Source organism: Maniola jurtina, chromosome 2 (genome assembly GCF_905333055.1).
Source record: "Maniola jurtina chromosome 2, ilManJurt1.1, whole genome shotgun sequence".
Classification (NCBI taxonomy): Eukaryota; Metazoa; Arthropoda; class Insecta; order Lepidoptera; family Nymphalidae; genus Maniola; species Maniola jurtina.
In genome coordinates, this window is record NC_060030.1 from 10,571,413 (window position 1) to 10,598,119 (window position 26,707).

A 26,707-nucleotide genomic window follows, 5' to 3' on the forward strand; every position below is an offset into this window, starting at 1 on the left:
ACCTTTGATTCTTATTAAGATTAAAAAAGCCCTAAGCCTAACCAGCCTTATCAAATACCTAATTATTATATAGTCATTTCAAGCGTTTCACCCTAAAATAAAGCGAAATAGGTAAAAGTGGAAACACTTACTGATTGTCTACTGATTGTCAATAATCCATAGACAATTTTCCTTTCTACATAGACTTGAAACATTTTATCTTGTTGTCACGGGTAACATTATAAATTTACATGGCATAAAAATTATTAAATAAACTCTGCAAGTGTGACTCTATTGCGAGTCAGACTCGCGCATCGAGGTTTCCGTACTACAGAAGAACTAAAACAGTAAGAATTAATTCTGTTAACGAACCGCAAAACTAACTTGGTTCGTAGGTATTTATTGTTATGTGTTATGTAAAAAAATTATTGGCATTTTTCTGTAAAATAATGGCATTTTTCTGTAAAAAAAATAATATAAACTTTTATCAACCATAGTTATTATTTCAGATTTTTCGATTGAGGGTGGGTGGGAGAGTACCGGACGGTATTTTTAGAATGTACAGCAGCTAAAGTCAACATTTATTACACCTGACTTCACATAGTATCCAATCCAATGATATAGGGCAACTATTATAAACAACTACGCATATGTCGCTAGCTGAAATATTTGACTTTAACAGATATATAGACGGATGGACGTACGAAAGTCGCACCATAAGGGTTCAATTTTGACCATATTGGTGCGGAACCCTACAATGCAAAATTAATGATCAAAGAGGATAAAAACTGTTAAAAGGATAAAAACAACTTGATTTTTGGCGAAGAGATAGTTGAAAGGAGGGAGAGTAATATAGCTACCTACTTTTTATTCCAGAAAATCAAAGAGTTCCCACAGGATTTTAAAAACGTAGATCTACGCGGACGAAGTCGCAAGGCATCAGCTTAACAACAATAAACCTCTACAAACAAAGTTAGTTTTGCGGTTCGTTAACAAAAGTGATTCAATCTTATCGTTTTAATTCTTCTGCTGTTTGGAACCCTCGGTGCACGAGTACGACTCGCACTATAACTGCTTGATACCTAACTATTTCTTAATAGGGCTCTCTCCGTCACTTACTCCTTACAATCGTAGTCCCAATTTCATTTGAATATTAAGCAACCAAAGTCCATGAAATTTTGCAGACCTATTCTAGAAACTGCCTAATACGCCTGTGGTGTTTTAGATTTTTATAAAAATATATTGTAGTTTTAAAATTACGGGGGCTCAAAGATTTGTATGTGAATTTTTAAGATCGCGTAACTTTGAAACCGAATATTTTAACGGAAATCTGGAAACCACAGGCATAGATATTAGTTCCCGGAACGTTTCTACAAAATTCCATTGAGTATGATTGGTTAGTATTCAAATGAGAGACGAACTACATTTGTATTCAAATTCAAATTCAAATTATTTTTATTCAATTAAACTTTTACAAGTGCTTTTGAATGGAGCGAGTGACGGAGAGACCCCTCTTAAAGAAGTTACTTCCTTAGTCTCAGTTACGATTTTAGGTAGGCCTACCTATGTGCGACATAATATTATTGTGATATTATTATAGGTCGAATACGAAGTGAAGGGCGGAAGTTGACTTCTGTGAAGGTTGACCAGCTATTTAGTTCAACAAAATCTACCTACAATAAGACAATAAAAGTGAATTAAAAATTCATAAGTTTCTGGTCGAAGGCCGTTTCCCACCTGATCAAAGCTTTCCATCAGAAACTACTCCATGAAGATGAAGGCAGCCGAGGGGTCCAACTTCAGCCGAGGGCTCTAAGTTTTTGGAACTATGTGTTTTAAAACGGTGTAGGAAAACATCGTGAGGAAACCGGGGTGTCTGATTTCTCCAAAAATGTTCTCAAAGGTGTATGAAGTCTGCCAAATGCCAACTCCCATTTGGTTAGCGTAGTAGACTATGGCTAATCCCTTCTCATTCTGAGAGGAGACCCGTGCGAAGGAAAAAAGATGGATGATAACTATGGTAACATCTATCTATCAGATGACCTATGTCTAGTATTGTTAAAAATAATAAGTTAGGTTATCAGTAGATTTAGCAATGGCTCGGGTGCTTACTTAGTAGATGTCAGAGGACCCGGGTAGGAACTTGAAATAGCTTGTTAATACCTACTGCTCAAATCAAAAATTTATAACACTCCCGACAAGTGAAGGTTACAGTAACTAGAAAAGAGCAAATAACTTTCAATTCAAAATGCTGAACCGATTTTCTTGGATTATAGCTAAGAACACTCTCGATCAAGCCACCTTTCAAACAAAAAAAAAAAACTAAATTAAAATCGGTCCATTAGTTTAGGAGCTACGATGCCACAGACAGATACACAGATACACACGTCAAGCTTATAAAACCCCTCTTTTTGGGTCGGGGGGTTAAAAAAGTACGTAAAATTGTCTAATGTCTATGACTTCAGTTTCAATCCCTAGGTGCCTCAGCCAATTAGATAAGATGGAAACTAAGATTAGGTATTCAGCCGTAGATGGAAATAACCGCCAAATTCTGATATGTACCTAATAAATAGAAGCAGAGAATTTTGTTCAAGATTTATTATCGTCCATAGACGACCTTGTAGATACGCTTTGATATTATAGGTAGGTTTTTAGTTATTGCTTAATAACTTGTTTATTGGTAGGTACGCACTTTTCGCAGTTATGCGCTTTTTAAACAATTAAATATCACATTCTTTAACGTTGCAGGAAAATATGAGGGAACCTGCGTGTCTAAAAGTTCTCCATAATGTTGTCAAAGGTCTGTGTAGTGAATCCGGATTAATCTAGCGTGGTAAACTATATCCAAACCCTTCTCATTCTGAGAGGAGACCTGTGCACAGTTACTAGTGGCCCGGCGACGGGTTGTTCATGATAATGATGATGATGATGATCCTTATCCATACTTCCATACTAATATTAAAAATGCGAAAGTGTGTCTGTCTGTCTGTCTGTCTGCTACGTTTTCACGGCCCAACCGCTTAACCGATTTTAATGTAATTTGGTATAGACTTGGGGTACATCCCGGGGAAGGACATAGGATACTTTTTATCCCGAAAAATCGAAGAGTTCCTACAGGATTAAAAAAAACCGAAATCCACGCGGGCGAAGCCGCGGGCATCCTCTAGTATTATAAGAAAAAAATCAGTAGGTATTTATTATTATTTATTGTTATATGTACAATACACACCTACATATAAACCGTACCGTGACTGACTGACTGACTGCCAGACTACGAACAGACTAAATCAATTGACCTAATTTGGCTCTAAGCTAGGGTTTAATGATGCACAAAGGATTTAGAGAAATGCGTATGGGATCTTTATAAAACTTAAATCTACGGAGGCAAAGTCGCGGGAATAGGCTAGTAATTAATAATTGGTCTGAGGCTGTGGAGTAAAACATTAGGAATCTACGAGTATTTTACCTACAAAACAACAATTGATAGTTATGTAGCCATGTAGCTCGTAACATTTAATTATCTGTTATACTAAGGTACAGCAGCTTACCTAAGTACAACAATTCATGTCCTGTATGTATTTTAAACATCCGGAACTCACGATAGAATTAATAAAAACTTAGATACGTAATAAATAACTTATCTTATATGTATCTGTTACAAGCCAAGTTCGCATGGTGTGCAACATTGATATTTTCCAGCTATGCCCACTTTGCAATGAACTTCAGACGCTTTATGTTTGCAAAGAGCACAGCACAGATTTGCGTCTTGTTTCCTTGGACCACACGGGCCTGCCCGCAAAATTCAAAAATTTGGTTTTTCGCAATTTGTAAACTAATACGACAACGTAGGCTTAATGATATTTTAATTACGACAATGGCAGTATTATCCTCACAGTCATACTTGAAAGGGTCCAGTTTAAGAAATTAATTCTAGTATCGACTATTCTGCCATTGTCGTAATTAAAATACCATAAGCCTACGTTGTCGTATTAGTTTACAAATTGTGAAAAACCAAATTAAATTTGAATTTCGCGGGCAGATCCGTCTCATGCCCCTTAACGGTGTTCTTTGTTATGAAAGAAAGTAAAGTAATTTTTAGGAATAATTATGTAGAATGGAAGGAATGGGGGATCTCCGACTTTTTCTGCGCAAAGTCGCCTTAGTCCGGGCAGTATCACTAACGCCCCGCACCGCAAGCAAGGCCCGTAACATAATAATATCAATAAAATTATAGGTAGCGTGCCATTGAAGTACATGGTTGAGGTCGTTTGTTCGGAAGATTTACTGTTCGTTCATACCATAAAAATCGCTGAAATGGATTACCTGACTCTGTCGTCATCGTCAGACGATCTCTATGTAAGTAGCAACTACGTCGAACTTTTGGTACAAACCAGTAAAAAAAATTATCACTTACTTAAATAAAAAAGAAACTCGGCTGCACAGAAGTCTGCAAAAGTTATTATTGAGATTCATTATTATAACTTACTTCATTGCTTCAATAATATGAACAATGATGAAGTAAGTAGTTACACTCTATGGAGTATCTACCTATCTCAGCCGGGGGCATGTCGATTGCTCAACAAGTCCCCGTCTGCGGCACTCTCTAGCACTATACATAAATAAACATTACATATTATGTACACAACATAAATTTTAAAATCTGTCAACCAACTCGTTTAGGCTCCAGGCGACGCCAAATCACATATTTTAGGTTGGCCCAAAAATAGGGCCAGGCAGGTAGGCACTATAATAGCCTCGAAACTATTTTTTTACACACTCGAAAAAAAAACTCCTCCTCTGGTTTGTCCTAGTTAGGATTCCATACCCAAAGGGTAAAAACAGAGCTCTATTAATGTCACTCTGTTGTCTGTATGTCGGTCGGCCCGTCCATTTGTCTGTTCTTAAATGAATTTCTAAATCAATATTCGGTTTTGTATCAATATTCTATACATAGAGATATTATAATGAGGTTGTAGAATATCCAACCAACAACCAAATAGCAAAATTCCAAAAAGGGGCTTAAAGTAACTACCTATAGATACAATTAATTTCACATATCTCAATACAATTCCATTAACTACTTATTGCTTAAATTCCTCGAAATAAAACTACTAAATGAGTGCCAGATGTCTAGTGCAATACAATGTTATTCTTGCACTCTTTTGATAGTGGAAAATTTATCATCCATAACCGTGGGCTATAATGTAGGTATCAATTAGGTACGTCAAGGGTACGCTGGATATTCATTATAATATGCCCGTATGAAAAATTAACTGGGTAGGTACCTACAGGTAATAAATAATTTATTTGTAGGTATAGAAAACCTCGCAAAGTAGCTTCATTTTCGTCTATTCAGAATTTAGACCAATTTTGACCGAGTCTATTTTATTTGTCAATCATAATATTGTGCTCGGGCAAGGCACGTGAACGCTATGTTCGAGAATGATAAACTTCATGAAGCCAGACTGCATACCTACTGCATACAGAAAGAAGACAAGAAATGTCACATAAACTGGAAAATCCTTAGTGTAAAAGGGGAAAACCAAGTTATTTGTATCAGGTTTGAACGTTCCCTGGTAGTAGGTAGTTAGTTATATTGGACATTATCTTTCTTAGTACATACTTCTAGATCTAGGTGTTTCTAACTAAACGTGTTTTGCAGGTGAGTATTCTTGTGATATTCTCTAGGATTGCCATTGAATCCTTATCTCAGAAATCAGAATATTTTTGACACATAAATCAACATATTTGTGTTATATTATTTTATCAGATACCAAATACCTATCTGCATTTTCTGAACAAATTCCCAAAAAAGTCTGCATTATTTGCCTTTATAAACAAGCTAGCGACCTGCTTTGAATGATAATTTTAGAAGATAGACTTACAAAGTTACGATTTTATTACTTTACTATTTTAGGTAATTTTTTATAATATACAAATCTAACGATTTACGCAGTAATCATCAGGAAAGCTCGCCAATTCGCCGACCTTTCTAACATTACATAGGTAGTTCAGACAATTTACACTGAACTTTTACAAAATTATCACCCAAACCATTTCAAAGAATCCATCGATAGTAAAGTACCTATTACTTTGTATACTTTGATGTATACAAAGTATACTTTGATGAAAATCCATAAAATAGTTTCTGAGGTTAGCATTTTTGTATATATTTACTAAGCTTTATGACATAAGTTCTAGCTTCCCTGTAGTTTCGGAAGTTCAAAATACAGTAGGGAAATAATAATTATATCTAGCGAACAGGTAGTATTAATTACATTGACAGGTATGTTTGAGTTTGCACTTGACCAGATTTTTCTTATTATCAAGGTTGTAGTTATTATTCACGCAACCAATGAGTGGGCCATGAACATTATAACCTTAATTCTAGGCAGGTAGGTATCTACTAGGTATTATAGTGTAAGTTCAAAGAATCTTGCATTAAGTAGTATTTGCTGTATTTGCTGCGTTAGTTTGTGCTGTATATGTATAGAAGCTTTTAGGCCATAGAGCGCTACGCTGGTCCAGTGCGAAAAGGCAAACTTCACACATCCTTGAGAACATTTTGGAGAACTCTCAGGCATCAAAGTTTCCTTACGATGTTCTCCTTCACTTTTGAAAAAAGTGATCAAAGCTCCGAAAAGTTAGAAGTGCTTGCCCAGAATCCAGTCCCCGACCTCGCGAATATAAGGCCCGATGTCTTAGCCACTAGGCTATCACAAGGACAATTAAATACTAATTAGCCAAAAATGGTATAATTGTGAGTACTATTATAGGTAGTTAGTATTTCATAGTAGGTATATTTACTTTATTGCATCACAAAACACAAATGATAGGTAGCAAAAAAGAAAACTTAAAAATATCTACTTAGATACAAAAAGGCGACCTTATCGCTAAATACTTAGCGATCTCGTCCAGACAACCTTAATGCTAGGTACTACAGCAAAAGAACGGATCCACAGCCTGAACCCGGGAAGAAAGTTAACCCCACGTAAAGGAAAAGTTGAAGGTTACATCCGGAGACTGTTTCAAGTGTGGATGCTGAAACAGCTCAATGTGGCTCTATTGGTGGCGAGTTCACCATATTGCTATTTTCATTTTATGATAAATATACTAATATCTAAAGGCTTGCTGAGCAAAGGCTACAGTGCGCGCTAGTCTGGCGCGCGCATTGCACGTCGAGTCGACCCTAAAAGAGATCAAATCAGCGGCTCTACAAACGAAAATTATAAAGCTACGTTTGTAGCGATGCGTCGATTCTAGTTCTTACTTAACTTATAACACATTCCATAAGTGATATTCAGAAGTGATATTTTTATTTATTAAATAGAATATATAGTGTAGAAATCAAGATGTTCAAATATATATTTTGTTTTGCGGTTTTAATTTGCCATGGGTAAGTTTTTATTGTTGTTTATATTTTACGACACCAGTATTGGCTCTAATAAGATAATAATACAATCATCTGATATTAGCGACCACAGAGTAGAAAATCTAGCGACCTTTTTCGGTTTCGCACGGGTAGCCAAAGTATTCTCAGATTTTACGTTATGACTATGGATGAAAGAGAATGAAATTTCCTAATAGGTCCAGTTTAAGAAATTAGCTCTAGTATCGACTAATTTGTGAGAATAGTCGATACTAGAGCTAGTTTCTTAAACTGGACCCTTTCAAGTAACGATTTTTATATAAACCTGTGAGGATGATACTGCCATTGTCGCAATCAAAATACCATAAGCTTACGTTGTCGTATTAGTTTACAAATTGTGAAAAACCAAATTAAATTTGAATTTCGCGGGCAGGCCCGTCGCTTCCACCTTAAAATATGACCTTTAAATAAACTTCTATTATTATTTAATGGAAATGTCATGAATTACTTATCTATGGCGTTTCGTGGTGCGTTCGTTTAGAACGTTTGCTATTACCATGTTTCATAGGTTCTGCAACATACTTTTCGAAAGCAAAATTATCGAAATATATTAAAGGTAATGGTGACAGATGATGACTGATTGATCTATCAATGCACGCCCAGTTCAAACTACTGGGCAGATCAGACTGTATGACGTAGACATCCGCTAAGAAAGGATTTCGGAAAATTCAGCCCCTAAGGGTATAAAATAGGGGTTTGAAATTTGTGTAGCCACGCGGATAAAATTGCGGGCATAAGCTCGTTACTTATAAATGTTTGTCGCAAAAAGGATAAAATTCATAGTTGCTTTTAAAGCAACTGACTACGTACGAGTAGCTTAGGTAAAAATGTAATTTTAGATACAAATGCGTATTATTATTTCACTTTGCAAAGTATTTGAGACAGGTAGGTAGATATATTTTATCACTCGTGTCTGCATTTTGATGTGCAAATAAAACATGCAGGTACTCAAAAACCAACCAAGTGCGACTCACATTCTGAGAGGTGATGGTTCCGTAGCTTAGAATGAAACATTATTAGTATGTGTTCTTAGTTATTTATTTAAATTAATCTACTGACAAAAATAAATGCCTTTCATTTGGGCCAGCAAAGCAAAGTTTGTAAAAGTTTATAATAGTATCCGGTAGTATTTTCATAAACTTGTATCATATTTTGGTAAATAATTACTAATATCAGAGTTTTTACTGTGCATCTTCGTCTAAATAAGAGGGTAGGGAGGGGAGGAAGGATATGCCGAAGTTTTTTGCGTGTTTTTGCCCATTTTTCATCATAAGTCAATAAAGACCTGTTTTTTGGATTCTTTAATTAATTATTATTAATAAGGTTGGACAGGTATTATTTAACACTGTTTCTTTCAAGTCGATAGCATTAATAGTCAGTTGTAATGGTCGGACGGATAGAACGACAGACGGACTCTGTCAAGCGGAGTCAAAGTGCGCTCTATAGATTTCAACCTGAAATCGCTTATCGCTCGTTTTATCGCTCAAGCGTTAAAACGAGACAGATTTATGCCAACGGAATAACACTGTCTCGTTTTAACAGTGTCTTAAGTCTGAGCAAAGTGTGCTCTATAAAACTCAGTCTTATTATAATCGCACCGCCCTAATGCGATTAAGTCTATAGATTAATCCGCTAGTAGCCTAGTTACTTAATATTTCAAGCTCACCCGACTATGATTAGACAACAATATTATTGATGAACGTAATACATTCCACTGAAATAGGTACTTGTAAGAATAAGGCTAAGAAAATATTAATAGGTAAGAATACTTTTTTCGACCATAGGTAAGTTCCTTGAACGAAAATGAAAATAAAGTAGGTGTCTACAGTAATAATGTGTCAAACTTAATATAATAATATTTTCCTCAACATAAGTGATGTAATTCATATCATATTTTGAACACTTTTCCCTTTTAATATCGATAAAGATTTATCTTTGGATTATCTATATTCACCTTAAAACTTGGCCAAGGGTGAGTCAGAACCGCGTACCGAGGGTTCCGTAGTATGATCCAGTGCAGTGGCGATTTGTAATTAAAAGTATGTAATAATTTCTATCGCGTTTGAGGAAGCTAAAATAAATAAACAGAGCAACTTCGAAATTAACTGTTACTCGTGCGAAATTTTATTAAGAAGGTATAACAAAATTTACTATCTATATACTTTTGTATGTAATTGGTGCATATTATTTGTAAGTTCATATAGACACGTGAGTATAATCATTTAATGCACAGCCTTATCGCTAAGACAATGACTAAAGCCTTGTAGGTATTCCTTTAACAAATAACTTATTTAATTGCTGATAGCTGATATTATCGGCTAGACTAAATAGTATGAAAGCTATAACTACAATAGTAAAGGCCAATTTTAATTACAGTAAGTAGGTAGATAGGTAGGCACCTCTAGCTTGTGATTGATTTATGAGATTGTAACTTTCTCTTGTTGATTATGTTCCACATATAAAATATTATGGTATACCTGCACGGTAGGTATAGTGCGTTTCATCGAATAGTACCTATGGCATTATGTTGGCTCCCCTGTCTGTTGGGTGGTCATTGGCACCATATTGGCATGAGAAGACGCAGATTTTGTTTATTTTCATTTGATTTTCATTTCATTCATTCAGGAAAATCAAATGAAAATAAACAAAATCTGCGTCTTCTTATGCAAATATGGTGACAATGACTTGGACAGACAGGGGAGCCAACATAACGCCATAGGTACTATTCGATGAAACGCACTATACCTACCTAACACAATTCAGGTTACAATATTATTACGGATATTGATTTTTTAAAATTTTAATAAAGTAGTTTAGTATGGGTTTTTCATAATTTAACTCAGGAGGTAAATTAAAAAATAAGACTGTATCCGTATCTATTGATAATAATTAGTAGTACTTAGTAAGATTTGCGATGTAATGACGCACCCAAAATTACTATATTTCAGGTCTATTTTAGGTATCTAAATCGGTTTACTGCTTCTTTTTTGCTCTTTCTCGTGTTAATAGGAGGTTTTACAGATTTTACAGATTGTTAAGCTGACCGCGTATTCATTTATAATAGGAACAATCAGTAATCGATATCAAATTAACAGACAATCGATATTAATCATAACCTTAACTTACGAACGTGTGCCATATGACATTACCTACCTACTCGTATTATTTCCCGCAAAAGTAAGTCATGACAGCAGAAGGTTTTCCTCCCGGAAACAAGGAACAATTTCTCGTAACTCGTATCAATGTCATTTTGCTTTGTACCATATACCACTAATTGTATGCAAAATACTATGTTAAACTGTTGAATAATACCTAGACAGTTGTATGACCTACATTATAAGTCTACTTACATGGTAATCTATGCTGATAAGTTGTATAGCGAAAAAGTATTTATCGAAGTGGGCTCAAGCAAACGTTATTTGACTCTCATTTCAATACTAACCAATCAAACTCAATGAAATTTTTAGATATGTTCTACATCTATGTCTGACTCTATAGTTTCCAGAATTCAGTTAAAATATTCAGTTTCTAAGTTGCATGGTCTCAAGTATTAACATACAAGTCTTTTTACCTGTGTAAGTTTAAAACTAGTTATTTCTACGGAAATCTGGTAGATTACAGACACAGATATTAATTTCTAGAATGCGTCTACAAAATTGCATCGAGTTTGATTGGTTGATATTCAAATGAAAACCAAACTTCGGTTGTGTGGAGCGAGTGACGGAGTAATGTCTGACGGGCTACACGCAATGCCCAACAACGCCATAAATATGGCGATAAAATCAACGTGTAAACTGAGTGGCTACACTTGAACGGTTAACGTCTAATTCCAATTGAATTGGGTTTAAAATCGTCTAACGCCAAACGGCAGTGTGAATGCCGTCGTACGTTGGTCGTGCTACATCTACGTTTAACGGGAAACGTTGTTGAACATCGCGTTGTTGGCCATTATGTGGCTTAAAACAAATCAATTATTACCCAAGTCCCGATATTATGATCAAGAATTTGAACTTCATTCGTTTGCCTTGAGAATTAAAATAATGAAAATGGCTTCCAATATCGTAAATAATAATTTATTAATAAAATAAATTAAAACAATATTTGATTTTTGTGTAATTTACAATGTTAACGATTTTCATAACGACTAAAAGACTGGCAATCAGAGTATTTTAAAGTTATAATTACCGGTAATTAAACACCAATTCAATTAATATTACGTAAGCCTCTATCATTAATATTAAAGGACAAACGATTACCAACTACATTTTTATGGCTATATATAAACTACTTAAGTATATTTAATTTTATTCATTGAGCATTTATTTATTTATTACTATAGAGTTTTTTGTTATAGCCTAGGGCGTATAATAAAATCTTTAATTGCATAAAAAGATCTTTCAAAAAAAAAGTCTAGATCACAGACTTTGATATTGTAAATTACCATAAATGACATATTTAGGTTGTTAGTGACAAGTAGTTACCTCCTACATAAGGAGTTTTTTTGCGAAAATATTCAGCACCGAAGTTTTTGCATTTGCATGTAATAAATAACTTAATTTTTTTTCAAATTACGTGTCTATCCACTTGGCTACAATTCAAAGTCCTGACTGACTGACTGATTGACTTATATATCAACACACAGACTAAATCGCTATTCCTATTGACATGAAATTTGAATAAAATATACCTACAAGTGTAAATTAAAAATTTACAACTCCCCCGACAAGTGAAGGTTACAGTAACAACTAGAAAAAGGGTTGATAACTTTCAAACGGGTTGAACCGATTTTCTTGGATTATAGCTAAGAACACTCTCGATCAAGCCACCTTTCATACAAAAAAAACTAAATCAAAATCGGTTCATTAGTTTAGGAGCTACGATGCCACAGACAGATACACAGATACACACGTCGAACTTATAACACCCCTCTTTTTGGGTCGGGGGTTAAAAAGGCTTTGAATTTTGGAAGTCAAAATTGTTGACTTTTCTTATACTTACCAATCCTGTTTACGTTACACACGTGATGCCTAAAAATATTTCAAAATTTAAATGATACAGATAATAATTATATAGTAAGAAACATCGAATTGCGGACATATGAAGACACGTGCCTGTAAGACTAACTGAATCTGTTGTAGGTATTTCGGGTTAACGATCTCTTCACAATACAAAGCGGACGTGCTTATTGTCCAGTATCATTGAGAAATGGATTTATTAATGTTCAGAGACGTCCTTGCTAAAGGACGCTAATGTTACACGATACTCGAATAATTGTTTCTATCTAGCTCAAATCTGAATAATATTAATACTGCTAAGACTTTAAGTACATAGACTTTGCATTGAAAGGAAAATAGTTCATTATCTTTTTTATATCGATTGCGTGTTTGCTGTCAAGAGCCGATGGAAAAGTACGGAATTTGCAGATTTCCGATGTCCTTTTAAAAGGACTCACCTTATTTGTTATATGCATCGATGGTTATATGTAATAATTTTTTTAAGTAAGTAAACAGTTATTCAATAAAGCGCAGTGTAGCACGACCTCCACCCCGCTACTGGACCGATGACCTAAAGAAGGAGGGATGAGGAAGGCGGAGGACCGTGTTTGGTAGCGCACACTTAGAAGGCCTATGCCCAGCAGTGATCGCATACCTACAGGCTGATGGATGGATTAATGACTTATTCCATTATAATACTTAATATAAATTACCTACCTACTGAAAATTAAATAACTGAACTAAATATACACCTATTATTATTAAATTAAGTTGAACCTGAGGCTAATGTTTTAGAATAACATTGTGAATAAATTATAATTTTGTACGAGCATAGTTATTTGTACCTACAACAGTGATTGTACAACTCCCTAATATTATAGAACATAGCTGACAATATATAGGTACATACCTACCTACTTGTAATAAAACCGTAACAGATCGACAAAAATTTTCTTTCTCTATACCGAACGAACGCTATTGTTTTTGGAGATGAAGATTTTTCCTATACTTGTAAACTAGGTATATTTTTTTTATTACTCTTATTTTAATTTAAAAAAAAAAAATTTTACAACCAATGATAAATTTTGTCAAGAGGCGGCTTCTTCCCTTACTTGAGTCAGAGACTTTATTTACTTTTAGTATTATGTGATTATACTATTACTGTTTGAAAATGAACAGAGCAGTTTAATTTGGACCCATGTTAATCGTGGTATTCTATAATACTGGACAACATTGGGTACTACTGGACAACTAGGTACCTATATTATTAACCCGGATCATTAGCTAGTTGCGTTCAAATCCGTTCATTAATTTCAGCGTCTCGTCAAACCACGCCGCGCCGTGCAGGGAGAGACCAACAGACAAAAATAAAATAAAAAATGGTTTGGGCTCTCTATCTATAATAATGGTTCCTTCAATTAAACAACATGTATAATGTACAGAAATCGTCCAGTTATAGTTTTATTATAAATAAATAATAAGTGCCTATTAACAAAATAAACATAGATAAAAGTAGATAAAGTAATAAACAATTGCAAAAGGATAGTTAACAATATTCTTGTCATAATGTTTTCCCAATAGCAAATTAAAAAAGATAAATGGCGAAGTATTATTTTGTGGTTTCTTGCAATAAATTTGTAATTTGTTGGTATGATTGCGTCAATATGAGAATAGGTACTCGTAGATGGAATATAACAAGATAAAGTTAAACATCACTAACCCCGACTACCTAGTACCTACTATACCCGCGAACTGCCGATAGGTATAGATACGTAGATTTAATAAAATTTTTTTTCTGGCGCTCGGTGTATTATAACAATGATTATTATGAATATTTATGTTATGAACTCAGAAATTTTTCATTTGATATCCCACTCGATATAATAGCAAAAAAAAATAGGTATAGCTGATAGTTTTCTGATAGCGTGATCGCTATTTTACGTATTGAATTGCTCGAAAAACTTATAAAGTCTATTTTTAGTATCAAACAAGCAAGCAAGCTTTATAAGTATAAGTATGATGATTTCCTTTTCTCACACGTTCGAAGGAATGGCACTGCGCCTTTAAATATTTGTTATACTTAGATACGAGTACCTACCCAGTTTAATTTACTGGTAAAGCCTTTGAATGCTCAGAATGGTATTTACTAATGAGTTAAATATTTGTCGTTTCACAGATATGCCGAAATATTAAATTTGGCGGGTGGCTCCAAGTCCAATTATACATTCCCGAAAGGCTTCCTCTTTGGAGTCTCTACCGCAGCCATACAAATCGAAGGAGCATGGAACTTAGATGGTAACATATTTTTTAAATCTTATTCTTATTTGCTTTATCTTAACACAATATAGTTAAGCGGTGCCGGCCTCCTATTCGGAGGACCCGGAAATCAATTCTGCGCTCGGACCTCTGATTTCTCGGACTTATTTGCGTTTTATTAAATATCACTTGATTTAACGGTGATGGAAAACATCTCGAGGAAACCGGTATGCTTGGGAATTATTAATAATGTTCTCAAATATTACGCACCTTTGAAAACATGGAAAATTCTGCCAATCCGCACTTGGCCAGCGCAGCGTGGTGAACTATGGCCAAACCCTTCTCGTACTGAGAGAAGATCCGTGCTTAGTACTGAGCCGGCGATGGATTGATGATGATTGTGATAAAGGCTAGCTTTAAGATTTGTAGTAATATTTTCCCCTTCGATATATTTTTGATCCAGACAATACAAATGGTTCAAAGATATTTGAAAACTTATAACCATCTCAAACACAACAATTAATGAAACAAGTAATAAAGAGACTGTTTAAGGTAGAAACTGGTTTTATAGAACTTCTAGAGTTGACTTTCAACTTCATGGTACAATAAAATATTACTTATTTTTTTAATTCGCAGGAAAAACTGAAAGTATATGGGATCGCTTAGTGCGGGTAGATAAAAATTTTACCAAAGACGGTTCCACGCCTGATGTGGCAGCTGACTCCTACCACTTGTACAAAAGGGATGCTGAGATGATCCACGAGCTTGGTGTGGATATCTACAGGTTCTCGATATCCTGGCCGAGGATACTACCAAGCGGTTTAGCCAACACAGTGAACCCGCTCGGTATACAGTATTATAAAAACCTAATAAGTGAACTCGAGAGGTATAACATAACTCCGATGGTGACCATATACCACTGGGACTTGCCTCAGAAACTTCAGGACATCGGCGGCTGGACGAACGCTCACATAGTCGACTACTACACTGATTATGCTAACGTACTGTTTGAGAACTTTGCTGATAAAGTAAAGTACTGGGTCACTTTCAACGAGCCGATGCAGACTTGCCTTGAGGGCTATGGGAGTACGTACAGAGCTCCTGCTTTGAACCGTCATGGTGTTGCCGAATACCTGTGTACTCACAATCTACTGAAAGCACATGCGAGCGTATATCATTTGTTCGACAAACAGTATCGTCCACTGTACGGAGGTAAGCAATTTTTTTATAGTATAAACATAAAAAAAGTGTAAAAATGTAAAATTTATAACACCCCCTACAAGTGAAGGTTACAGTAACTAGAAAAGAGCTGATAACTTTCAAACGGCTGAACCGATTTTCTTGGATTATAGGTAAGAACACTCTCAATTAAGCCACCTTTCAAACAAAAAAACTAAATTAAAGTCGGTTCATTAGTTTACGAGCTACGATGCCGCAGACAGATACACACGTCAAACTTATAACACCCCTCTTTTTGGGTCGGGGGCTAAAAAAGATAAGTAAGTATAGTTTATACCTTTATTCATCATCATAAATTCATCTACTGTGCATGGGTCTCCTTTCAGAATGAGAAGGATTTGGCCACAGTCCACCAAGCTTGTGCAGTGCGGATTAACAATCTTCACACACCTTTGAGAACATTAGATATGGAGATCTCTCAAGCATACAGGTTTTCTTACGATGTTTTCCTTGATATTTAAAAAACCTCCGGAAAGTTAGAGGTGTGTGCCCCGAAACGAATCCCGGACCCCCCCGAATATGAGGCTGACGTTTTAACCACTGCTTATCTTTACTATGCCTTAGAATATGTTGGATACCCATGATTGATGGAATGCTATAATACCATGCAGAGTTCCCATGTTGTAAACAACTTGTTCAATTAGTAGTGATGAATTATTTATATTGTGTACAATCTACTTCTATTCATTTTTCAAATCGCTATCATAATATCACAATGATTAATATAATAAAAATAAGTGCATGAAATTCGCGCACTGATAATTGTACTTACTAATAATACAAACATGGCGCAAAATTATTGATTTGTATTATTGACATTCAAATAAAAGTAAGGTTAGATCTATGTTAGACCCTTTTTTCTTTTTGAGGTATTCCGTAGCTTTTATACCGTACCTACCTACCTACCACTGGGACTGAACTGTGTATGTTAGAAATTTAAATCACAGATTTAAAACATGAATTCTTAATATCCTAAGCGTGAGAATCTTTGTGGTAATATTTTCCCAAATTTTTACGAAGATAAGCAAATTTCGTCACTAAGTATCTATGCCTCCAGCGAAGAGAGAACTTAAAAAGTTCAAAGTTATTAGATACTAGCTGATGCCCGCAGCTTCGCCCGCGTGGATTTAGGGTCTGAAATCCCGTGGGAAAGTTGTCACAAAGTTCCTCTATCGATTAAAAAAAAAAATTACGCTAATCGGTTCAGAAATCTCGGAGATTTCGGTGTACATAGGAAGAAAAACACAACTCCCTTTTTGAAAGTCGGTTAAAAAAGTAGCCTATTTTACTCCCTGATCAATCCTCTACTTGTCTGTGAAAACCCCGTCAAAATCGGTCCAGCCGTTCCGAAGATTAGCCTTTTCAAACAGACAGACAGACAGACAGACAGACAGACAGACAGACAAAAATTTTAAAAACGTGTGATTCAGTGTTGGTATCGTTCAAATAACCATTTGAGCTTAATATGAGGTAGTTATTTCGAAATTACAGACAGACACTCCAATTTTATTTATTAGTATAGATTATTACTACTTAATTAGTTTTTATGAAAATGTTTTTATTTTTCCAGGTAAAATCGGTCTGTCTTTAGACTCAAATTGGGCAGAACCCAAAACTAATTCTTCGAGTGACAAAGAAGCGGCGGAGCTTTACTTACGGACCCATGTAAGTATACATATAATATTACTTATATTTTGATATTAAAAAATATCAGCAATATTATATATCAATAAATGTACCTACCTACCTAGTAGTTCCTACCCATTTTGTGTAGATGTATACTAATTTTAAAGTAAAGTAAAGTAAAATATTCTTTATTGTACACCAACAAGACATAGTAATATATAAATAACATTATAGATTTATGTACAAAAGGCGGCCTTATCGTTAAAATAGCGATCTCTTCCAGGCAACCTTAGGGTGAGGAGATAATAAAAAAAGTGTAAAATTAAGAGCAGTTGGCTCTTGTAATATTATGATAATGGCGTATAAATAAGCACAATAAGTTTATCACAACTATGTGATCGTTCAAAAATTTATATCGCTGAATGTAATTTATTAATTTATAAGTAACCTTTAACACTCGATGATGATAGTAGCCATCTATCAGTGAAATAATTTTTTAACACTCGATGATGATAGTAGCTATCAGTGAAATAATTTTCAGAATCGAAGCATTGGTTCTGGAGATTACCACCTACATTCAAACTTACAAACTTTACTTCTTTATATAAGTATTTAAGCAATTCTGTCTTATGAGATTCAGTATTTTCTTATTGACATGACCTATTAAGACCTAAGAACGAATAAGAGGATTTTTATCTTCTAACGTCGTCATAATTATATAGTTATCTTAATTATTATAACTGTTATTATTTTGGGGTAATTATTTTATATATTAGGTACCACGAGGCATGAGCCCACTTTACCTATCTACCTAATGTACGTATCTGCAATTACAGTCAAGCTGAAAACTTAGTAGGTCAAACAAAATCGTATTGAATTAAGGCAATCCGATCTTATTTAGGTTCCTACGAGTAGTTACTTTGCCATCAGCTTTGTATATTTTATTGTAAATTTTATATTAAAAATACTTATACACCTACACAAAAATATAATGGACCGATGACCTAATGAAGGTGACGGGGAGCGGGTGGATGAGAAAGGCGAAGGACCGTGTTTAGTGGCGCGCTCTTGGAAAGGCCTATGTCCAGCAGTAGACGCATACAGGCTGATGGAATGAAAAAAAATTTGTGTTTCTATTTAAAAAGTACATAAATTTTCAATCAAACCAAATAATATACAATAAGAATTAAATAAAAAATCAGTAAAAGTAATTTTTGCATAGTGTTTTCAAAATATATTTTCAAATATAAATACCTACCTATCAAAGTAGGTAGTACCTATAATCCGCCGATAGTCAATACGAGTCTTTAAAATACTAAATTTGCTATTTACAGCTGGGATGGTATGCACATCCGGTGTATTCAGCAGATGGGAACTATCCACCTGAGTTGATAAAGCTCGTAGACGAGAAGAGTCGCCTGCAAAACTATAGCCGTTCCCGCTTGCCCAAGTTCACACCTGAGGAAGTCACATACATCCAAGGCACCGCAGATTTCTTCGGTCTCAACCACTACACCACTTACTTGCTCAGTATGGCCGACGGTGAAGTGGGAAGAATACCCTCACACGAAAATGATGTTGGGATCGTCCGAGTTCAAGACCCGAAGTGGCCTTCGAAGAGTTCTTCCTCTTGGCTTAAGGTAAAACTATATTATATCTATGGTTATGTGATATACGAATAACTACCTCCAAGACCAAGACACATGTTTGCAACATGTTTGGATTAATCTGCAAAGGAACAAACTGATTTTGGTGGGATTTCCGCAGGCAAGTAATACCTATGCAAGCATAGACCTACGAGTATATAATACTCTAAACAATCTACTTTTTATCCCGGGAAAACAAAGGGTTTCTGTTCCTACGGGATGTTTCATAAATCTAAGTCTATGCGGACTGATGATAAAACATTGGGATCGTAAGCAATAAGAATACGATGTAGCAGTTACTACCTATTTATTTATTTCTTAGTAGAAATAGGAACAGTTGGGGTCCCATAAGCACTTTTGAATTACGTAGTACAGACGATAAAAGCAATCGCATTTTAGATTCAGCTATTTCCCTAGTTTCATTAATATAGATATTGACTATAAGTAACGTTATATAGTAATTTAATTATTTTGGTCATCTTTTTTTGAATAAAACATTATGTCTATGTACTTATACCTACTTAAGTTGATCGGTGACATCTTAGACGGCCTCCTATTCGGTTTTGGACCTCTAACTTTTCGAAGATTTTAAACAAACAATATTTCTCGCTTTAATGTTTAAAAATACACTAAACTAAACTTTTACTTAACTTTAGAGTTCTCCATAATGCCTTAAAGGATGAATTGAGAATCTCCCCCATTTTTGAAGTCGGTTAAAAATAGAACAAATAAAGCACTAGGTACTGCACTGCAGTGACCCTGGTGATCTATATTACTGTAGGAACTGGTTATTTAAAAAAAAATAGAACTTTTTGCTTAAGAAATTTATTATTGCCAAGATCCGTTACAATAGTAATTTAATTTGTTTCGCTGTAAACCTTTGCACCAAACTGATTTTAGCACCACCACCAACACCACCCACTTTTCCGAGTAGTAGTAGTGGTACGGAGCGTAGTATAAACGGGAGCCCTAGTAGTAGAAACAGGACGCTTAGTAGTAGAAATAGTTGTCGGAAAAGTAGACTCAGACTCCTCAGTAGTAGGAACAAGTCTCGGAGGAGTAGAATCAGGAACCTCAGTAGAAGGACTAGCAGTGCTAGAAGAGTCACTTGATTGGCATCCTGCTTGTTGGGGTTGATCGCAAACATGCTTTTTAGGGTTAAAATGCAATCCGGCTGGGCACTGTCGGCATATCGGTGGTAGATCGGCGCCCAAGCAATAGTAGAAGAGCTGGCAGTCATCTGGATGCGGCAGAAGGTTGTCTGTGATGGTCGCGTGGTCGCAAGTGACGGGTGTCACGCTGTTGGTGATGCAGCGATCAGGAATATCTCGTTTGGCTTCATGCCTGTGACGATAAAAATTGAATTAGGATTTGTAAAAATAAATAATAATACAGCGTGTAATTGGTGTGGTGGTGGAGAAACAAAAAGTGAGGGGTACCTTTAACGTACCTACACATATTATTTGCTATAAACTTGTGCCGACGCGACGTCCAATTTAAAAAATAAATCATCTGAATAAAAAAAATGTGTTATTTCTTGTACGATGTTACGGAGTATAATCTTTTAATTCAGATACAAGTTAGCCCTTGACTGCAATCTCACCTGTTGGTAAGTGATGACGCAGTCTAAGACGGACGCGGGCTAGCTTGGAAGTGGTATGGTAGTTTTTATTAAACCCAAACCCCCATTGGTTTTTACACGGCATCGTACTGGAACGTTAAATCGCTTGGCGACACGGCTTTGTCGGCGGAGTGGTGACTAACCACGGCCGAAGCGTCGCACCAGACCAAACCAGAGAAAATTCAAAAATTAATAAAATTCCTGCCGGGAATCGAACCGAGGATCCCTCACTGATAAGACCAAAGCGCTCAGCCAGTGGTCACCCATTGCGTTAGGGAAGTCGTCAAATTTGCAGGATTTTCATAATTGCAGAAGTATTTTAAAATATTCCTTTGAGACTGAACACTTACCTAATTAACGCATTGGTGGACCGGGCTTCAGTGAAATTAATAGACCCCACAGCAAAAACCAAAACGCACAATGCACAGATGTTACCAAAGTAACCCATTTTGGCCACTTTCTCGTGTACCTTTGGCGGGATTTGATACAACAGAAAACAGATTTGCACATCGCTTTTATAGTGACAGATAGACTCAAGTGGTTGAGTTCTAGTGCTTATTCTGAATCAGCACTCGACTCAGGTACGAACAGGAAGTTTTCAACTATGTTGCTGATAGATAACTAATTATTATTTAACCTACCTAATAATATCAGCACAACCCAGGTAGGTACTTACCTACTGAAAGGAATTTTTGAACTAAGTTGCTGCTGTTAGCATGTGCGAATCTTTATAAGGGCTTTTTGGGCTGCAGCACAGAGCCCCGGGGCTATACAGGGCCCCTTGGTCCTTTTAGACAAAATTGTGAATAAAAATAATATTAAAAAAACCGAATCATAAAGTAGTAACCCTGAAATTAAATCTTGTGCACGCCTATCAAATGAAACGGGGGATCTCCCGAAGCTGTTTTTAGTTTTATTTTCTCGTTATTACGCTCTTTTCTTCTACATACTATATTATAGGTACTCCCCGCCATTTAATTTTCAGTATAACTATTTTCTCACAAACGCAGTCATTCACAGTCGAATGGGCTCTATGCATCAGTTCAGCGTGTCGTGTACTGCCATCATTAGCGAAAAGTTTTTGAGAAAATAGCAATTAGTTGATTAACTAGGCAGGCCCCCAAGTAGTATTAGCCCAGGGCCCCATAAACTCATGGTCCATCCCTGGTTGTTAGTAGATAAAATATAATTATTATCAAACAGTGTCTAATAAGAACGGTAATTTCCTTTCCTACTACCTGCTCCTAGATACTTGAATACTTACAGATAATGTTATGTGGTCTTGGTTTTTAGGGTTCCGTATCTCCAGAGATAAAACGAACGCTTATACACACTAAAACTGATTTTTATTCCATTTTTATGCATGATAGTTTTTGATTTATCGTGCAAAATGTCGGAAAATTACCCGAGTACGGAACCCTCAGTGCGCGAGTCTGACTCGCACTTGGCCGGTTTTTATTTTATTCAGTGCCACAAAAACCACAGTCGGTTTTACCGGTCACTGCGTTTACTTCTTATAGTTATATCATATTATAGACTATACTCAGTTTATACATATATAATAAAACTATAAAAACCAGTATAGTGACAAATTGGTAAGGTAGTTAGTATGTACATAATACTTAATCTAGTCAGATTTTTTTTCCAGGGGACGCGGTCTACGGTCAAATCTAAGCTAATTTAGCGATTGTTAGACAATATTAATTTGTTGCTAGGCCAAGGTAATTTTGTTTTGTGATCAAGATGATAGACTTCGCGTCAATGCTAACATCTTACATTGCTTAATGCGCGTGACATGAATTACCAAGGGAATTACGGTACAGAAAGGACGTTTCTGTGTGGATAAATAGTAGGTAGGTTCAAGCAGAGCCCTGGCCCAGGCTATTTATAACCTTATCAGACGATAATTTAATATGGTCAGTTGGACCCCGGTTTTCGTTCGTCCTGACCATGGAACTAGTATGTACATACACATATAGTAATTTTCTTAGTTCAAACAGGTTGTTCAATTGGCAGGTTTTCTATCAGGAATGTGCCTGATACGTAGCGTGGGGTGTGTTCGTCCATTACTTAATTTTCATAGCTTGAATCATTGTATTACCTATATGACGTGATATGTGAATTTCACAAACAGCCCATCTACACATACAAACCAGATAAAATGCTGCCAGCTGTACCTACGCTTTGTCCAACGCCAACCAAGGTACAAGAATCCTTTATACAGTCAACTAAAAGGAAAAGGTACCTAACTGACTGACTGACACAGCATAAAATACTGAACGGAGGAGATCTATTTGAAATAGATGTAGATGGCTATTATGATGTAGACATCCGTTAAGGATTTTTGAAAATTCAACCCTTAAGGCTAAAATAAAATACGGGTTTCACCTATGGTATTGTATAGTCCACGAGGGCGAAATCGCGGGCATAAAGTAGTGTTTCATAATTTATTATTCAAACAGTAAACATTTCTGTTCTCCAGGTGGTACCATTCGGCTTCCGTCGCCTTGTCCAATGGATCAGCAAGACCTACAACAATGTGCCCATCATCGTGACGGAGAACGGCTACGCTGACTTCAGCGGCGTGGACGATGAAGCTCGCGTGTCGTATTACTCCCACTATCTGAACTCCTTGCTTCACGCGATACATGAGGACAAAAGTAACGTGCAAGGTTACTTCGCGTGGAGTTTGATGGACAATTGGGAGTGGGACGACGGTTATGTGTAAGTAGTACAGTGTTTTGATACATTGTGTCCTCTACTCCTTTTTTTTTCTCTCTCGTCTGACTTTACAAAGATTAGCCAATGTCAATTTGTAGTTATTTACAAGTTAGGGAAACTATATAAGTAGGTATGGACCTCGTCTGCGCCGGCGCTCGCCGACACACGCGCGGCACCCCTTTAGAGCGCTTCCCAGTCAGTTCTACCACCAAAAACCCCAGTAAAACATAAAACCCGGCCACATTTAACAAAAAAAAAAAAAAAAAACTCCAAACAGTTAAAGCACACGCGCCACCAAACGCCAACACAGACGAAGTCCTCCTTTACTCCTATACCTACTCTTAGAAAACTCATAAGTTATTAGGGTTCCGTATCCGAAGGGTGCCAAGGAAATCCTATCACTGAGCCTCCGCTTTGCTTCCGGCCGTCTGTCAGTCTGTCTTTTCTATTAGCGGGCGGTTCTAATGAACCGTCTCATTTCAACTCTCATACAAAAAGTTGAAATTTTCAATTTGAAATTTCATACAAAAAGTTTTCTATTACCACTAGTATATAGCAATAAATATAATAAAAATTTCAAAATGGCCGCCATGCAAATCAAAAGTATTTTTTCTTGTGTAGACAAGTTGCTTCGGAACTCTTTGTATGCGAGTCCAAACCGCACTTGAGCGGTTTTTTTTTTTAATTTTGAACTCGCAGATATTTAAGAATAGGTACCAACCTAATACATAAGTGACACGATGAAGATATAGTACAGTTATTTACTTCACAATATTTTTAGACAAAACGCAAACCCATCGCTTCGACTTTTCCACAATGTGCCTCTTTATAAGTACCTAGAAATACCTTACTAGTACCTTAAATCTTAATAAGTACCTAGTAGATATATATAGCTGTTATATATTAGTCACACAAACGAAACACGTTCCTTAACGCAACAACGCATTTGGGATTTGCCAAGGGCGTTCATTGAGACTACATCTTCTCATGTGTTGAGATTTTCTGAAGCATTAGGTTTTTTATTACGTTTACGAATTTAGAATTTAATATTAGGTACTCACTGCACTAACGTAATAATAAAGAGTTTTATCAATTTATATCAGACAGATAATAATAATATTATATTATCTAAGTAGGTACTTACTACTGTTTTGTGCAAATCTATGATGAAAATCATATCAAATTAACACGTATTTTTACAAGCTCATACGTGTAGATATTATTATACTTATCCAAAATGACTTTTAATTTAAATTTTTATCCTACTTATTAATAAATTATCTGGTTAGAGTTTAATTAGATACATTCTTGTCGAGACTTTGAAATTCCAATTAAAACTTTATAATGTTAAGATAATATAGTGATTTTAAAATTTCTTTGTGTTAGTGAGAGTGAATCTCATGTTTGCTATCCTGCCCCTGTCATATTTTACAGGTTACAGGAACCGATTTTCTTGGATTATAGCTAAGAATACTCTCGAATCTCGATCAAACCACCTTTCAAACAAAAAAAACTAAATTAAAATCGGTTAATTAGTTTAGGAGCTACGATGCCACAGAGAGATACACATATACACACGTCAAACTTATAACACCCCTCTTTTTGGGTCGGGGATTAATAAAATCAACTATCAACTGATCCTTGAAAAAGACACCACGCGCGTTGCAAACGTGTCTAATGGTGTGTTCATGATGCGAAGCACGCGGAGATGCAGCGCTCCTACCACAGATTTAAGTATTTGGATTTCTGTGGCCTACCGTCCGCGTCGTCGCGCGATTCAGTGTCACTTGCTCTATTCAGTTTCTCTCAGTAGGTACATAGCTTTTTACGTTCTATATCGACGGTTCAGTAGGCAGACATGCTGCGCGCCTCACGGTGCAGTCACATGAGTAGTGATATTGCCAATGCATCGCGCTGCTGTCGCCCTTTGTCTCAGCGTGGACCAGTCAGTGCGTTGCAAAAAACCGGCCAAGTGCGTTCTGTTTCTGTTTTAGTACATTCTAAAATCTGTTTTAGAATGTACAGGTAGAGCCCTTTTATATGATACCCCACTTGGTATAGTTATCTTACTTTGAAAATTGAAACACATTTTAATTTTTTTTAATGATGTAACCATAAATTCAGTTTTCGGATTTATTCCTTTACATGTGCTATAAGATCTACCCACCTGCCAAATTTCATGATTCTAAATCACCGGGAAGAACCCTATAGGTTTTCTTGATAGACACCACGGTCGGACGGACGGACGGACAGACAGACAACAAAGTGATTCTATAAGGGTTCCGTTTTTCCTTTTGAGGTACGGAACCCTAAACACGCTTTGATTTGTAGTTTCCAAAGATATAGTTAAACTACTATTGGTAGTCTTTAGGGAACATGCTGGGACGAAGTTTTAACGTCCCTCATAGACACATGCAAGGACCGAATGGCTTAAATAAAACACATAGTACTCTCAAATCATGTTTAATTTCACTCTTCATGTTTGTAAATGCAATTGCAGGTCCCGCTTCGGTCTTTACTTGGTCGATTTCAACAGTCCAAACAAGACTCGGACACCGAAGCGTTCGGCGAAGTTATACGCGAGGGTCGTCTCCTCGCGAGGCCTGCCCCCGGACTACGACCCTGACGACTTTACCGCCTTCTCCGGCGCCTCCATGCTCGTCCCGACGATACTCCCCATGTTACCTCTCTATAGGCTACTTGTATGACACGTTACATAACTAAGTACGTATGTAAAACTATCATTACAATAATTATTGTTCAACACCTTAACTTTCGTTTTAACTTGATCCCTAATGGACAGAGACGGGGAAGTTTTCCTATGGATCAGATACATAAAATGAAATTGTTGTTGTGACTTAGGTACTACTGGCTGGGACGGATAAGAAGTAATATTATTGTACCAACCTAGATATTATTTATTAAGTTTTATTGTGGTTTGTGAAAGTAAATACTTAATAAGGAAAATACTTTTCCGTCGTCTGGTAATAAAGAGTAATAAGTGAGCAACTTTAATTTAAACAATCTCTATTTATTATATTGCTAAATTCTCTATTTAATATATTATCGAAATAAATTATATTACACTTTTGGTTTTATTGTTGATTGTTTTACTTACCCGAATCGAATGCATAGTAAAACTATTTAAATTTCTAGATACAAACTATTGTTAAATACCCAGAAATTCAATTGTATT

The 26,707-nt window shown here is 35.9% G+C and overlaps 2 protein-coding genes across 2 annotated transcripts; one reads left to right on the forward strand and one right to left on the reverse strand.

Annotated features, from left to right (window-relative positions):
* Nucleotides 1–7,115: 7,115 nt before the first annotated feature.
* Nucleotides 7,116–26,469, forward strand: LOC123875675 (myrosinase 1-like). The gene is made up of 7 exons (XM_045921648.1): nucleotides 7,116–7,375; nucleotides 14,579–14,697; nucleotides 15,295–15,870; nucleotides 17,468–17,562; nucleotides 18,858–19,163; nucleotides 23,273–23,514; nucleotides 26,012–26,469. Exons 1-7 carry the CDS (start codon nucleotides 7,332–7,334, stop codon nucleotides 26,217–26,219), a joined length of 1,590 nt encoding a protein of 529 aa, XP_045777604.1. The 5' UTR covers nucleotides 7,116–7,331; the 3' UTR covers nucleotides 26,220–26,469.
* LOC123875710 (probable chitinase 10) lies at nucleotides 19,979–21,297 on the reverse strand. The gene is made up of 2 exons (XM_045921709.1): nucleotides 21,141–21,297; nucleotides 19,979–20,513 (listed from the first exon to the last, which is right to left on the reverse strand). Exons 1-2 carry the CDS (start codon nucleotides 21,236–21,238, stop codon nucleotides 20,066–20,068), a joined length of 546 nt encoding a protein of 181 aa, XP_045777665.1. The 5' UTR covers nucleotides 21,239–21,297; the 3' UTR covers nucleotides 19,979–20,065.
* Nucleotides 26,470–26,707: the final 238 nt, after the last annotated feature.

Bases quoted from the DNA above. Each gene is read 5' to 3' on its own strand.
- LOC123875675 (XM_045921648.1), top strand. From the start codon at position 7,332: ATGTTCAAATATATATTTTGTTTTGCGGTTTTAATTTGCCATGG. The intron at 15,871-17,467 runs GTAAGCAATTTT...TTATTTTTCCAG, and splicing joins GTATCGTCCACTGTACGGAG to GTAAAATCGGTCTGTCTTTA. The intron at 23,515-26,011 runs GTAAGTAGTACA...ATGCAATTGCAG, and splicing joins GAGTGGGACGACGGTTATGT to GTCCCGCTTCGGTCTTTACT.
- LOC123875710 (XM_045921709.1), bottom strand. From the start codon at position 21,238: ATGGGTTACTTTGGTAACATCTGTGCATTGTGCGTTTTGGTTTTTGCT. The intron at 20,514-21,140 runs GTAAGTGTTCAG...TTATCGTCACAG, and splicing joins TCCACCAATGCGTTAATTAG to GCATGAAGCCAAACGAGATA.